At 47.1% G+C, this 12,843-nt stretch overlaps 1 protein-coding gene across 5 annotated transcripts in view; it reads right to left on the bottom strand.

Moving 5' to 3' along the window:
- tenm2 (teneurin transmembrane protein 2) overlaps positions 1-12,843 on the bottom strand; it is a 1,259,968-nt gene that overhangs the window by 276,426 nt on the left and 970,699 nt on the right. For all 5 annotated transcript variants that reach the window (XM_033029203.1, XM_033029204.1, XM_033029205.1 and 2 more), the window contains one exon: positions 2,688-2,922. In XM_033029203.1, the coding sequence (XP_032885094.1) occupies positions 2,688-2,922 (235 nt within the window). The remainder of the gene's footprint in view (positions 1-2,687; positions 2,923-12,843) is intronic.

Here is a 12,843-nt window from a genome sequence, read left to right as displayed (position 1 = left end):
ACAGTCCCATCCCGGGAATTCCTCTGTGGGGCCCTAGGTTTCCCCAGTATCTCAAAGATTGGTTGGCTGTTTGAGAACTGTAAACAACTCCCTTGGCGTGTGGGTGGGTCGCAGAATTTGGGAGGAATTGGAGGCTTGGCGATCGTTTCGCCGAACACCTCCGCACGGTCCGCATTAACCAACCTGACCTCCCGGTGGCTCAGCATTTCAACTCCCTCTAACCATTCCGTATCCGACCTCTCTGTCCTGGGTCTCCTCCATGGCCAGAGCGAGCACCACCGGAAATTGGAGGAACAGCACCTCATATTCCGCCTGGGGAGTCTGCATCCTGGGGGCATGAACATTGAATTCTCCCAATTTTGCTAGCCCTTGCTGTCTCCTCCCCTTCCTATCTCTCCCTCAGCCCTCGGGCTCCTCCTCCTCCTTTTTCCTTTCTTCTCCCTGCCCAACCCCCCACCCCCCATCAGTCAGAAGAAGGGTTTCGGCTCGAAACGTTGCCTATTTCCTTTGATCCATTGATGCTGCTGCACCCGCTGACTTTCTCCAGCATTTTTGTGTACGTCCAAAATCAGTACCCCGTTCCTGCTTTTTCCCCATATCCCTTGATTCCTTTAGCCCTAAGAGCTATATCTAACTCTCTTGAAAGCATCCAGTGAATCTTCCTCCACTGCCTTCTGTAGCATAGAATTCCACAGATTCACAACTCTCTGGGTGAAAAAGTGTTTCCACATCTCAGTCCTAAATAACCAACCCCTTATTCTTAAACTGTGACCCCTGGTTCTGGACTCCCCCAACATGGGGAACATTTTCCCTGCATCTAGTCTGTTCAATCCTTTAAGAATTTTATATGTTTCTGTAAGATCTCCTCTCATCCTTCTAAATTCCAGCGAATACAAGCCCTTTGGCCCACCGAGTCCGAGCCTACCAGCAATCTGCTGACTGGATAGCATGTAACAAAAGCTTTTCACGGTACCTCGGTACACGTGACAATAAACTAAACTTAAAACCCCATACACTAGCACTATCTCAAGTCAAGTCAAGTTGATTCGTCACATACACATACGAGATGTGCAGTGAAATGAAAAGTGGCAATGCTCGCGGACTTTGTGCAAAAAGACAAACAAACAAACAACCACACAAACTACAAACAGAATGGAACAGAATCACATATTCTTTTACATATTATATATTGTGGGCGGAAGGAAAAAGGGGAAGAAACCGCAATTTAAAAAAAAAATCGCTTTTCACTGTACCTCAGTACACGCGACCATAAACTGACCCTACAAACCTGTGTGATCCCACACTGAATCATGGAACATGCCAAAACAAAACTGCCCTGAAACGTATTATCATCTACTTTTTGTGCTGATCGATCTTGACATTCAGGTTTGAAGGAAGCATGCATTGATTTTTCCAAGATGCTCCAGAATTGCAATTTGGATTCCAATACAATTTGGAAAGAAGAGAATATATTATATTAACAACTTGAAATAGGTTGTCGTGGACAATCTGACAAGGCTGATTGGACTGGCCTTGACTGCTGTCAGAAATAGAAACTGATTGTATTCTGGTGCTAATTGTAAAATGTTTTCTGGTCCATAATGGGAAAAAAATGAGATTAGAAAATGGAAGTTAATTCCCCGAGGCGCTGGTGCCTGCACATGTCAAGAGTTTGTCAGGAGATGAGTTCGGGTGGCTGGGTGGCGCAGCGGTAGAGTTGCTGCCTCACAGCACCAGAGACCCGGGTTCCATCCTGACTACTCTCTGCTGAGTTTGTACATTCTCCCCACAAATTTTCTCCAGGTGCTGCGGTTTGCTCCCGCATCCCAAAGATGTGCAAGTAAGTAGGTCAGTTGTCTTTTGTGACACTCTTCCCGAATGTGTCGGATAGAACTGGTGCGCTGGTGCCGATCGCTGGTCGGCGCGGACTCGGTGGGCCGAAGGGCCTGTTTCCGCGCTGTATCTCTCAACAAAACTGAAGTAAATCAAGTAAATCAAGTACGGAGAATGTATCATGTTAACATATATTTGGCACCTGTAAAAAGGTACCACTGTATTGTACCTACTTCTAATAAAAATAAAATAAAAAAATAAAATAATTAAATAAAAAGTAAATCTGAGCAATTTCCATCGAGACATTTCATTCCTGGTTTTGGTCTCAGAAAAAAGGCAGGAATGTCAACACTCCATCCAGCGCAGCCTGCCGGCTTTGGAAGCCGCGGTCTCCGGTAAGGAGGCGGCCGTTCCAGGGTTCCCATGCCGCTGTGAGGATTCTCCCGACGCCGGAGAACCATCATCCGGCGAGAACGGCCTGGAACATCGGGCCTCCGTAAAGGCAACTGCGGAGGCCTCAATAGGCCCGACTATGGGTGGACATGGGATGGGGACTGGACCTTGTGCCTTCCCTCATAATGGGAACCATTGTGGGGGGGGGATGTTTTTTTATGTTTAAATCTCTTTATTATTGTTATGTGTGTATTCTTTTTTTTTATATGCTGCACTGGCAAGAAGCATTTCACTACACCTATGGTGTATGTGACCAATAAATAACCTTTCAACCTTTGAACTCCTGAGCTGTGGTCTAATCTCTTCTCTGTATCTGTTTCCATCGCTTTGACTTCCCTCCAGTGAGTTTCTAAGTACGGTCGGTCCATTGTAGGTCAGTAATGCAGTTTGGGGTACAGTACCTGGTCTCCAGGGGCACGTTGCTGTTGAGGACCCAGCTATCCTGTAGCTGGACAGACTCCGGCGTGGTGGGCAGATCGTTGGGGGCCATCGACGGAGCGTGGATCTGGTTCCTTCTGTTGGTCAAGGAGTTCCTGTTGAGGGAGTTGGCGGAGGAGTGGTGGTGAGAGAGGGTGTGGTTGTGCGGAGGAGGCAGAGGTGGTCGCAGCGTGGACTGGCTGTGGTGGTTCGGGGGGCCTGCGGAGAGAGGAAGTAAAGAGCGCCGTTAAACACACACGCTTACCCGACACACTTAGCTCCGTTTATTTTAGTTTTCGTCACGTGGATCACGGTACAGAGAAAAGCTTTTGCACGCCTGCTATCCAGGCCACACGTAGCGTCATAGAGTCACACAGCGTGGAAAGAGGCCCTTCGGCCCAACTTGCCCATGCTGACCGACCAACATGTCCCATCTACACTGGTCCCATTTAGAGTCAATAGACAATAGGTGCAGGAGTACACCCTTCAAGCCAGCACCGCCATTCAATATGATCATGGCTGATCATCCACAATCAGTATTCAAGAAGGAGCTGCAGATGCTGGAAAATCGAAGGTACACAAAAAAGCTGGAGAAACTCAGCAGATGCAGCAGCATCTATGGAGCGAAGGAAATGGGCACCCGCTGAGTTTCTCCAGCTTTTTTGTGTACCATCCACAATTAGTACCCCGTTCCTGCATTCTTCCCATATCCCCTGAGTCATAGAGTGATACAGTGTGGAAACAGGCCCTTCGGTCCAACTTGCCCACACCGACCAACGTGTCCCATCTACACTAGGCCCACCTGCCTGCATTTGGCCCCTTATCCCTCCAAGCTTGTCCTATCCATGTACCTGTCTAATTGCTTCTTAAACATTGCGATGGTACCTGCCTCGACTACCTTCTCCGGCAGCTCGTTCCATACACCCACCATCTTTTGTGTGAATCCAATCAAGCCACCCACAGGATAATTGGTTTAACATTCAGTGCAAGATATAACATCAGAGTCTGATTAAAGATAGATCAAAGGTCTCCAATGGTAGGTCAGGATCCCGCAATCCAGCTGATGAGAGGACTGTTCAGTTGCCTGATAACTCCTGTGAAGAAACTGTCCCTGCCTTCTGTAGCTGTGTGTGTTTTCACACCTTTTGCCTGATGGGAGAGGGGAGAAGAGGGAGTGGCCTGGATGAGAGAGGTCCTTGATTATGCTGGCGGCCTTGCCGAGGCAGCGGGAAGTAAACACAAAATACCGGAGTAAGTCAGCGGGAGAGAAGGAATGGGCGACGTTTCGGGTCGAGACTCTTCTTCAGACTCGACCCGAAACATCGCCCATTCCTTCTCTCCAGAGATGCTGCCTCACCCGCTGAGTTACTCCGGCATTTTGTGTCAATACAGCGAGAGATAAAGATGGATTGATTGATCCAGATACAGCAGGGAAACAGGCCCTTCAGCCCGTCTGACAACCGATCGCCCGTTTACGTTAGTTCCACGTTAACTCACTTTCGCATCCACTCCCTACACACGAGGGGCAATTTTACGGAGACCAATTTATATCTGGCAAGCCGCACGACTTTGGGATGCGGGGGGGAAACCGGAGCACCCGGAGGAAACCCACGTGGTCACATTGAGAAACTCCGCGGACAGTTGTACAGGGTCTTGGTGAGACCACACCTGGAGTATTGCGTACAGTTTTGGTCTACTAATCTGAGGAAAGACATTCTTGCCATAGAGGGAATACAGAGAAGGTTCACCAGACTGATTCCTGGGATGTCAGGACATTCATATGAAGAAAGACTGGATGGACTCGGCTTGTACTCGCTAGAATTTAGAAGATTGAGGGGGGATCTTATAGAAACTTACAAAATTCTTAAGGGGTTGGACAGATTAGATGCAGAAGATTATTCCCGATGTTGGGGAAGTCCAGAACAAGGGGTCACAGTTTAAGGATAAGAGGGAAGTCTTTTAGGACCGAGATGAGAAAATAATTTTTTACACAGAGAGTGGTGAATCTGTGGAATTCTCTGCCACAGAAGGTAGTTGAGGCCAGTCCATTGGCTATATTTAAGAGGGAGTTAGATGTGGCCCTTGTGGCTAAAGGGATCAGGGGGTATGGAGAGAAGGCAGGTACTGGATACTGAGTTGGATGATCAGCCATGATCATATTGAATGGCGGTGCAAGCTCGAAGGGCCGAATGGCCTCCTCCTGCACCCATTTTCGATGTTTCTATGTTTTCTATGAGACAGCACCGGTAGTCAGGATCGAACCCAGGACTCTGGCGCCGCGATGCACCAACTCTACCGCTGCGCCACCCTGCTTCCCAAGAGGGGGGGGAAAAAAAATCAGAGGGAAAGTTTAAGTAAAAACTTTTACAAATCTGTGTGACACGTTATCCGGTGGGAAAAGCCGCAGCTAATCACCACCTCTCTCAAATAACGAACGTGTGTCTTCATTAGAACGTTTCTTCCTGGTGATCGAGTCACACAGCGCCACACAACAGCGCGGTACAAGACGTGCTGAGTTCATCCCATTTCGTCCCCACATCTGGAAGCCCACTTCTCAGCTCCGCCACGCTGGGATTTTTCCTCAATTCTAAGCATTTATCTTTTTTTATCCAGATCATCAATAATCGCCTATTTAGGAATTTGTTTCAAGGCAACTACATATCTCGGGGATTCGCGTGACATTGATAAACTGCTGAAGCTTTGCACCTGCGGTTTGTGGCATCTTCAGAACCCCTACGTCTGTTCCCGACTTGTAACAAACGCCGTTTATTCTCCCAGCGCACACACATCCCACCACAGAAGGTGGACAAAAATGCTGGAGAAACTCAGCGGGTGAGGCAGCATCTATGGAGGGAAGGAATAGGCGATGTTTAGGGTCGAGACCCTTCTTCAGACTGATGTGGGGGAGGGGGAGGGGGGGGGGGGGAAGAAGAAAGGAAGAGGCGGAGACAGTGGGCTGAGGGAGAGCTGGGAAGGGGAGGGGAAGGAGGGAGAAAGCAGGGACTACCTGAAATTGGAAGTCAATGTTCATACCGCTGGGGTGTAAACTACCCAAGCGAAATATGAGGTGCTGCTCCTCCAATTTGCGGTGGGACTCACTCTGGTCATGGAGGAGGCCCAGGACAGAAAGGTCGGATTCGAAATGGGAGGGGGAGTTGAAGTGCTGAGCTACCGAAACGTCACCTATTCCTTCTCTCCATAGATGCTGCCTCACCCGCTGAGTTTCTCCAGCATTTTTTGTATACCTTATAGCTTAGTTTCGATAAGTTTAGAATAGTTTAGGTTAGGTTAGTCTAGACTAGGTTAGCTTAGTTTGGTTTAGTTTAGAGATACAGCACGGATATAGGCCCTTCGGCCCACCTGGTCCGCGCCGACCAGCGATCCCCGCAGGGATTTAGATTCTTAGATCACTGGGATCTGTTTTGGGGTAAGGGGGAACTGTACAAAAGGGACGGATTGCATCTTAACAGGTGTGGGACCAGCATTCTGGCAGGCAGGTTTGCCACTGCTACACGGGTGGTTTTAAACTGAATAAGGGGGGTGGGGTGTCGAATGGGATAGTGGAAGATGGAGTTAAAGGGAAAGGGTTTCTTAAATGTGTGAGCGTAGAGACAGAGGGGTGTAAAATGAGGGGAGAAGCAATAGGTAGCAAGGTGAAAAGTAAAAGTGGCAGGCAGACAAAACCAGGGCAAAAATCAAAAAGGGCCACTTTTCAACATAATTGTATAAGGGGTAAGAGTGTTGTAAAAACAAGCCTGAAGGCTTTGTGTCTCAATGCAAGGAGCATTCGTAATAAGGTGGATGAGTTGAATGTGCAGATAGCTATTAATGAATATGATATAGTTGGGATCACGGAGACATGGCTCCAGGGTGACCAAGGCTGGGAGCTGAACATCCAGGGATATTCAATATTCAGGAGGGATAGACAGAAAGGAAAAGGAGGTGGGTAGCGTTGCTGGTTAGAGAGGAGATTAACGCAATGGAAAGGAAGGACATTAGTTTGGAGGATGTGGAATCGATATGGGTAGAGCTGCGAAACACTAAGGGGCAGAAAACGCTGGTGGGTGTTGTGTACAGGCCACCTAACAGTAGTAGTGAAGTTGGAGATGGTATCAAACAGGAAATTAGAAATGCGTGCGACAAAGGTAAAACAGTTATAATGGGTGACTTCAATCTACATATAGATTGGGTGAATCAAATTGGCAGGGGTACTGAGGAAGAGGATTTCTTGGAATGTATGCGGGATAGTTATCTAAATCAACATGTAGAGGAACCAACGAGAGAGCAGGCTATTTTAGACTGGGTATTGAGTAATGAGGAAGGGTTAGTTAGCAGTCTTGTTGTACGTGCCCCCTTGGGCAAGAGTGACCATAATATGGTTGAGTTCTTCATTAGGATGGAGAGTGACATTGTTAATTCAGAAACAATGGTTCTGAACTTAAAGTAAGGTAACTTTGAGGGTATGAGACGTGAATTGGCCAAGATTGACTGGCAATTAATTCTAAAAGGGTTGACGGTGGATATGCAATGGAAGACATTTAAAGACTGCATGGATGAACTACAAAAATTGTTCATCCCAGTTTGGCAAAAGAATAAATCAGGGAAGGCAGTACATCCGTGGATAACAAGGGAAATCAGGGATAGCATCAAAGCGAAGGATGATGCGTACAAATTAGCCAGAAAAGGCAGCATACCGGAGGACTGGGAGAAATTCAGAGACCAGCAGAGGAGGACAAAGGGCTTAATTAGGAAAGGAAAAATAGATTATGAAAGAAAACTGGCAGGGAACATAAAAACTGACTGCAAAAGTTTTTATAGATATGTGAAAAGAAAGAGATTAGTTAAAACAAATGTAGGTCCCTTGCAGTCAGAAACAGGTGAGTTGATCATGGGGAACAAGGATATGGCGGACCAATTGAATAACTGCTTTGGTTCCGTCTTCACTAAGGAAGACATAAATGATCTGCCGGAAATAGCAGGGGACCGCGGGTCAAAGGAGTTGGCGGAATTGAGTGAAATCCAGGTTAGTTGGGAAGTGGTGTTGGGTAAATTGAATGGATTAAAGGCCGATAAATCCCCAGGGCCAGATAGGCTGCATCCCAGAGTACTTAAGGAAGTAGCTCCAGAAATAGTGGATGCATTAGTAATAATCTTTCAAAACTCTTTAGATTCTGGAGTAGTTCCTGAGGATTGGCGGGTAGCAAACATAACCCCACTTTTTAAGAAGGGAGGGAGAGAGAAAACGGGGAATTACAGACCAGTTAATCTAACATCGGTAGTGGGGAAACTGCTAGAGTCAGTTATTAAAGATGGGATAGCAGCACATTTGGAAAGTGGTGAAATCATTGGACAAAGTCAGCATGGATTTACAAAAGGTAAATCATGTCTGACGAATCTTATAGAATTTTTCGAGGATGTAACTAGTAGCGTGGATAGGGGAGAACCAGTGGATGTGGTGTATCTGGACTTCCAGAAGGCTTTCGACAAGGTCCCACATAAGAGATCAGTATACAAACTTAAAGCACACGGCATTGGGGGTTCAGTATTGATGTGGATAGAGTACTGGCTGGCAAACAGGAAGCAAAGAGTAGGAGTAAACGGGTCCTTATCACAATGGCAGGCAGTGACTAGTGGGGTACCACAAGGCTCAGTGCTGGGACCCCAGCTATTTACAATATATATTAATGATCTGGATGAGGGAATTGAAGGCAATATCTCCAAGTTTGCGGATGACACTAAGCTTGGGGGCAGTGTTAGCTGTGAGGAGGATGCTAGGAGACTGCAAGGTGACTTGGATAGGCTGGGTGAGTGGGCAAATGTTTGGCAGATGCAGTATAATGTGGATAAATGTGAGGTTATCCATTTTGGTGGCAAAAACAGGAAAGCAGACTATTATCTAAATGGTGGCCGACTAGGAAAAGGGGAGATGCAGCGAGACCTGAGTGTCATGGTACACCAGTCATTGAAAGTAGGCATGCAGGTGCAGCAGGCAGTGAAGAAAGCGAATGGTATGTTAGCTTTCATAGCAAAAGGATTTGAGTATAGGAGCAGGGAGGTTCTACTGCAGTTGTACAGGGTCTTGGTGAGACCACACCTGGAGTATTGCGTACAGTTTTGGTCTCCAAATCTGAGGAAGGACATTATTGCCATAGAGGAGGTTCACCAGACTGATTCCTGGGATGACAGGACTGTCTTATGAAGAAAGACTGGATAGACTTGGTTTATACTCTCTAGAATTTAGGAGATTGAGAGGGGATCTTATAGAAACTTATAAAATTCTTAAGGGGTTGGACAGGCTAGATGCAGGAAGATTGCTCCCGATGTTGGGGAAGTCCAGGACAAGGGGTCACAGCTTAAGGATAAGGGGGAAATCCTTTAAAACCGAGATGAGAAGAACTTTTTTCACACAGAGAGTGGTGAATCTCTGGAATTCTCTGCCACAGAGGGTAGTCGAGGCCAGTTCATTGGCTATATTTAAGAGGGAGTTAGATGTGGCCCTTGTGGCTAAAGGGATCAGGGGGTATGGAGAGAAGGCAGGTACAGGATACTGAGTTGGATGATCAGCCATGATCATATTGAATGGCGGTGCAGGCTCGAAGGGCCGAATGGCCTACTCCTGCACCTAATTTCTATGTTTCTATGTTTCTATTAGCACCATCCTACACCCACTAGGGACATTTTTATTTACATTTACACCAAGCCAATTAACCTACAAACCTGTACATCTTTGGAGTGTGGGAGGAAACCGAAGATCTCGGAGAAAACCCACACGGGGAGAACGTACAAACTCCGTACAGACAGCGCCCGTAGTCGGGATCGAACCTGGGTCTGTGGCACTGTGAGGCAGCAACTCTACCGCTGCGCCACCGTGCCGCCATCTGGAGTGGGAAACTGCTGTCTGTAAATGAGTGAACCTCTTCATTTCATTCTTTCATGGGACGTGGCTATTGCTAGAAACGCCAGCCATTCATGGAGCTCACACAGCCTGGGCCTACGCTATCTATTAAGTCTTTTCAGGTAATAGCCCTGTCCCACTGTACGAGTTCATTCCAAGAGCTCTCCCGAGCTTTTTAAAAATCGCAGTAAGCACGGAAAATGTACGTAGCGGGTACGTCGGAGCTCGGGGACGTCTCTTCGCGGCTCGTAACGCTAACGGCAGGTACTCGGGAAGACTCGCTAAACGCAGGTAAGCACGGGAAGACTCGTGAAGATTTTTCAACATGTTGAAAAATGTCCACGAGAGCCCCGAATACCGACGAGCGGCCATTACCGTAAATCTCCGAGTTCGAATCAGGGCAAACTCGGGAGAACTCGTACCGTGGGACAGGGGGTTTAAGTTATTCTCTTATTGACTATTTTGCTTTGAGCAAGCTTTGCCAAAACAGGTTTGTCGAGTCGAATTGCAGGACTAGGCTTCACTTATCAGCCATTGTCGTGGCAAATGTGTCGGAGCCAGATTACAGTCACTTGTATCTGTCAACTGGAGTACATGATGCCGTGATAATAAACAGCAGGCTGAGAAATAAAACGCAATCAACGTTTCCATAGGCCTGAAAATGACATTTTTTCCACATCAATGCACTTTGCATTCTGAGACATCTTTCGATCACATTGGCTGCATGCGGAGGGTGGTACAACTTGAGTCATCTGAAGCAGCATGTTTGTCAATGAGGAGGCAGCTTCTGACAGATGCCAGCTGTGATGCTTTTCATGAATTTATTAGCAGGAATGTTGATTGAATTAGTTGGAAGATTAAAACACAGAAACAGGCCCTTCGGCCCACCGAGTCCGTGCCGGCCCGTGATCCCTGCAATATCCTGCACCCACTCATTTACAACTTGTTGAAGAAGGAACTGCAGATGCTGGAAAATCGAAGGTAGACAAAAGTGCTGGGGAAACTCAGCGGGTGCAGCAGCATCTATGGAGCGAAGGAAATAGGCAACGTTTCGGTCCGAAACCCTTCCGGGTTTCGGTCCGAAACGTTGCCTATTTCCTTCTGAGTTTCGGCCCGAAACGTTGCCTATTTCCTTCTGAGTTTCGGCCCGAAACGTTGCCTATTTCCTTAGCTCCATAGATGCTGCTGCACCCGCTGAGTTTCTCCAGCACTTTTTTCTCATTTACAACTTTACCGAAGCCAATCAACGTGCGGACCTGCACGTCTTTGGAGTGTGGAAGGAAACCGGAGCACCCGGAGAAAAACCCACGCAGGTCACAAGGACAACGTGCAAACTCCACACAGATAGCGCCCGTAGTCAGGATCAAACCCGAGTTATTTTCTCGATCAGTTTAATTGTAAGTGGATGGGATGCATTAAGTTAGATTGAGCCACCTGTCTGTCTGGAGTAGGGTTGATGCTTAGTTTAGTTTAGAGATATAGCGCGGAAACAGGCCCTTCGGCCCACCGAGTCCGCGCCGACCAGCGATCACCACGTATACAAGCACTATCCTACACACTATCAACAATTTACAATTTTAACCAGAGCCAATTAACCTACACACCTGTTTAAGAAGGAACTGCAGATGCTGGAAAATCGAAGGTGGACAAAAATGCTGGAGAAACTCAGCGGGTGAGGCAGCATCTATGGAGCGAAGGAAATAGGCAACGTCGCCTATTTCCTTCGCTCCATAGATGCTGCCTCACCCGCTGAGTTTCTCCAGCATTTTAACCTACAAACCTGTACCTCTTTGGAGTGCGGGAGGAAACCGGAGCACCCGGAGAAAACCCATGCAGGTCACGGGGAGAACGTACAAACTCCGTACAGACAGCGCCCGTGGTCAGGATGGAACCTGGGTCTCTGGCGCCGTGAGGCAGCAACTCTACCGCTGCCCCCAACCGCTTTGCTCCATCACAAAATGTATCTCAAATCTTCATCCAATTTCATTGAGATCGTCCCAGCTTCCACCACTCTCACCGGCAGATGACCATGCCATCACTGCTTGCAGTTTGGTTTCATTTGTTAGTTTAGACAATAGACAATAGACAATAGACAATAGGTGCAGGAGTAGGCCATTCGGCCCTTCGAGCCAGCACCGCCATTCAATGTGATCATGGCTGATCATCCCCAATCAGTACCCCGTTCCTGCCTTCTCCCCATGTCCCCTGACTCCGTTATTTTAAAACACATTTTATTTAAAAGACCTTGTTTCCTGGTTCGATAAATTCAGATTGTTTTGCCACGAAAGATAAGACAACTCAGACACATCCGTGTGAAAACTACAAGGATTAAAAATTTGACAGCCGTGAGCGCATAGCTACGAAATTATCAATAAAATAGGTATTACATATGGTGACTATCTGATGTTTTATTACAGTCATATTACTTCAAGTTTGCAGGAACATTTGCCTGAACTCTTTTTCAGGTCATCTCACATTCTACGCAGGCTCTGAACTAATTTTACAATGCAATTCAATTTGTTCTTGAAGCTACAGATCTTTTCATAACCAGATCTTAAATCACAGGGTGATAGAGGCATAGAGTGATACAGTGTGGAAACAGGCCCTTCAGCCCAACTTGCCCACACCGGCCAACATGTCCCAGCTACACTAGTCCCACCTGCCCCGCGTTTGGTCCATATCCCTCCAAGCCTGTCCTATCCATGTACCTGTCCAAATGTTTCTTAAACGTTGCGATAGTCCCAGCCTCAACTACCTCCTCCGGCAGCTCGTTCCATACACCCACCACCCTTTGTGTGAAAAAGTTACCCCTCAGGTTCCTATTAAATCTCCCCCCCACCTCACTTTAAACCGATCTATTCCTCTCGTGATATTTGGAGGGATTGGACAAATGACATTTCAGGTTGCAACCCTTCTTCAGATTGATTGTAGTTGGGGGGGGGAAAGAAAGCTGGAGAAAGGAGGTGGGGGCAGGACAAAGACTGGCGAGTGATGGGTGGATACAGGGATATTAGATCTTTTCCCCTTCATCTTAAACCTATGTCCTCTGGTCCTTGATTCCCCTACTCTGGGCTAGAGATTCTGTGCATCAACCCGATCTATTCCTCTCTGATTTTATACACTGATAATTTTATATACGATAATTTATTTTGTCTGTGGAGTGATGAGCTCTTTGGTCCCATTGTGCAGATCACTGGGATATCATAATTCAGAATTGCCAACCCACAGCTAAATGATGGACAGGG

Source organism: Amblyraja radiata, chromosome 11 (assembly GCF_010909765.2).
Source record: "Amblyraja radiata isolate CabotCenter1 chromosome 11, sAmbRad1.1.pri, whole genome shotgun sequence".
NCBI classification, from domain to species: domain Eukaryota; kingdom Metazoa; phylum Chordata; class Chondrichthyes; order Rajiformes; family Rajidae; genus Amblyraja; species Amblyraja radiata.
The sequence above is the reverse complement of the archived record's forward strand: the minus strand, read 5'-3'. Positions and strand labels throughout refer to the sequence as shown.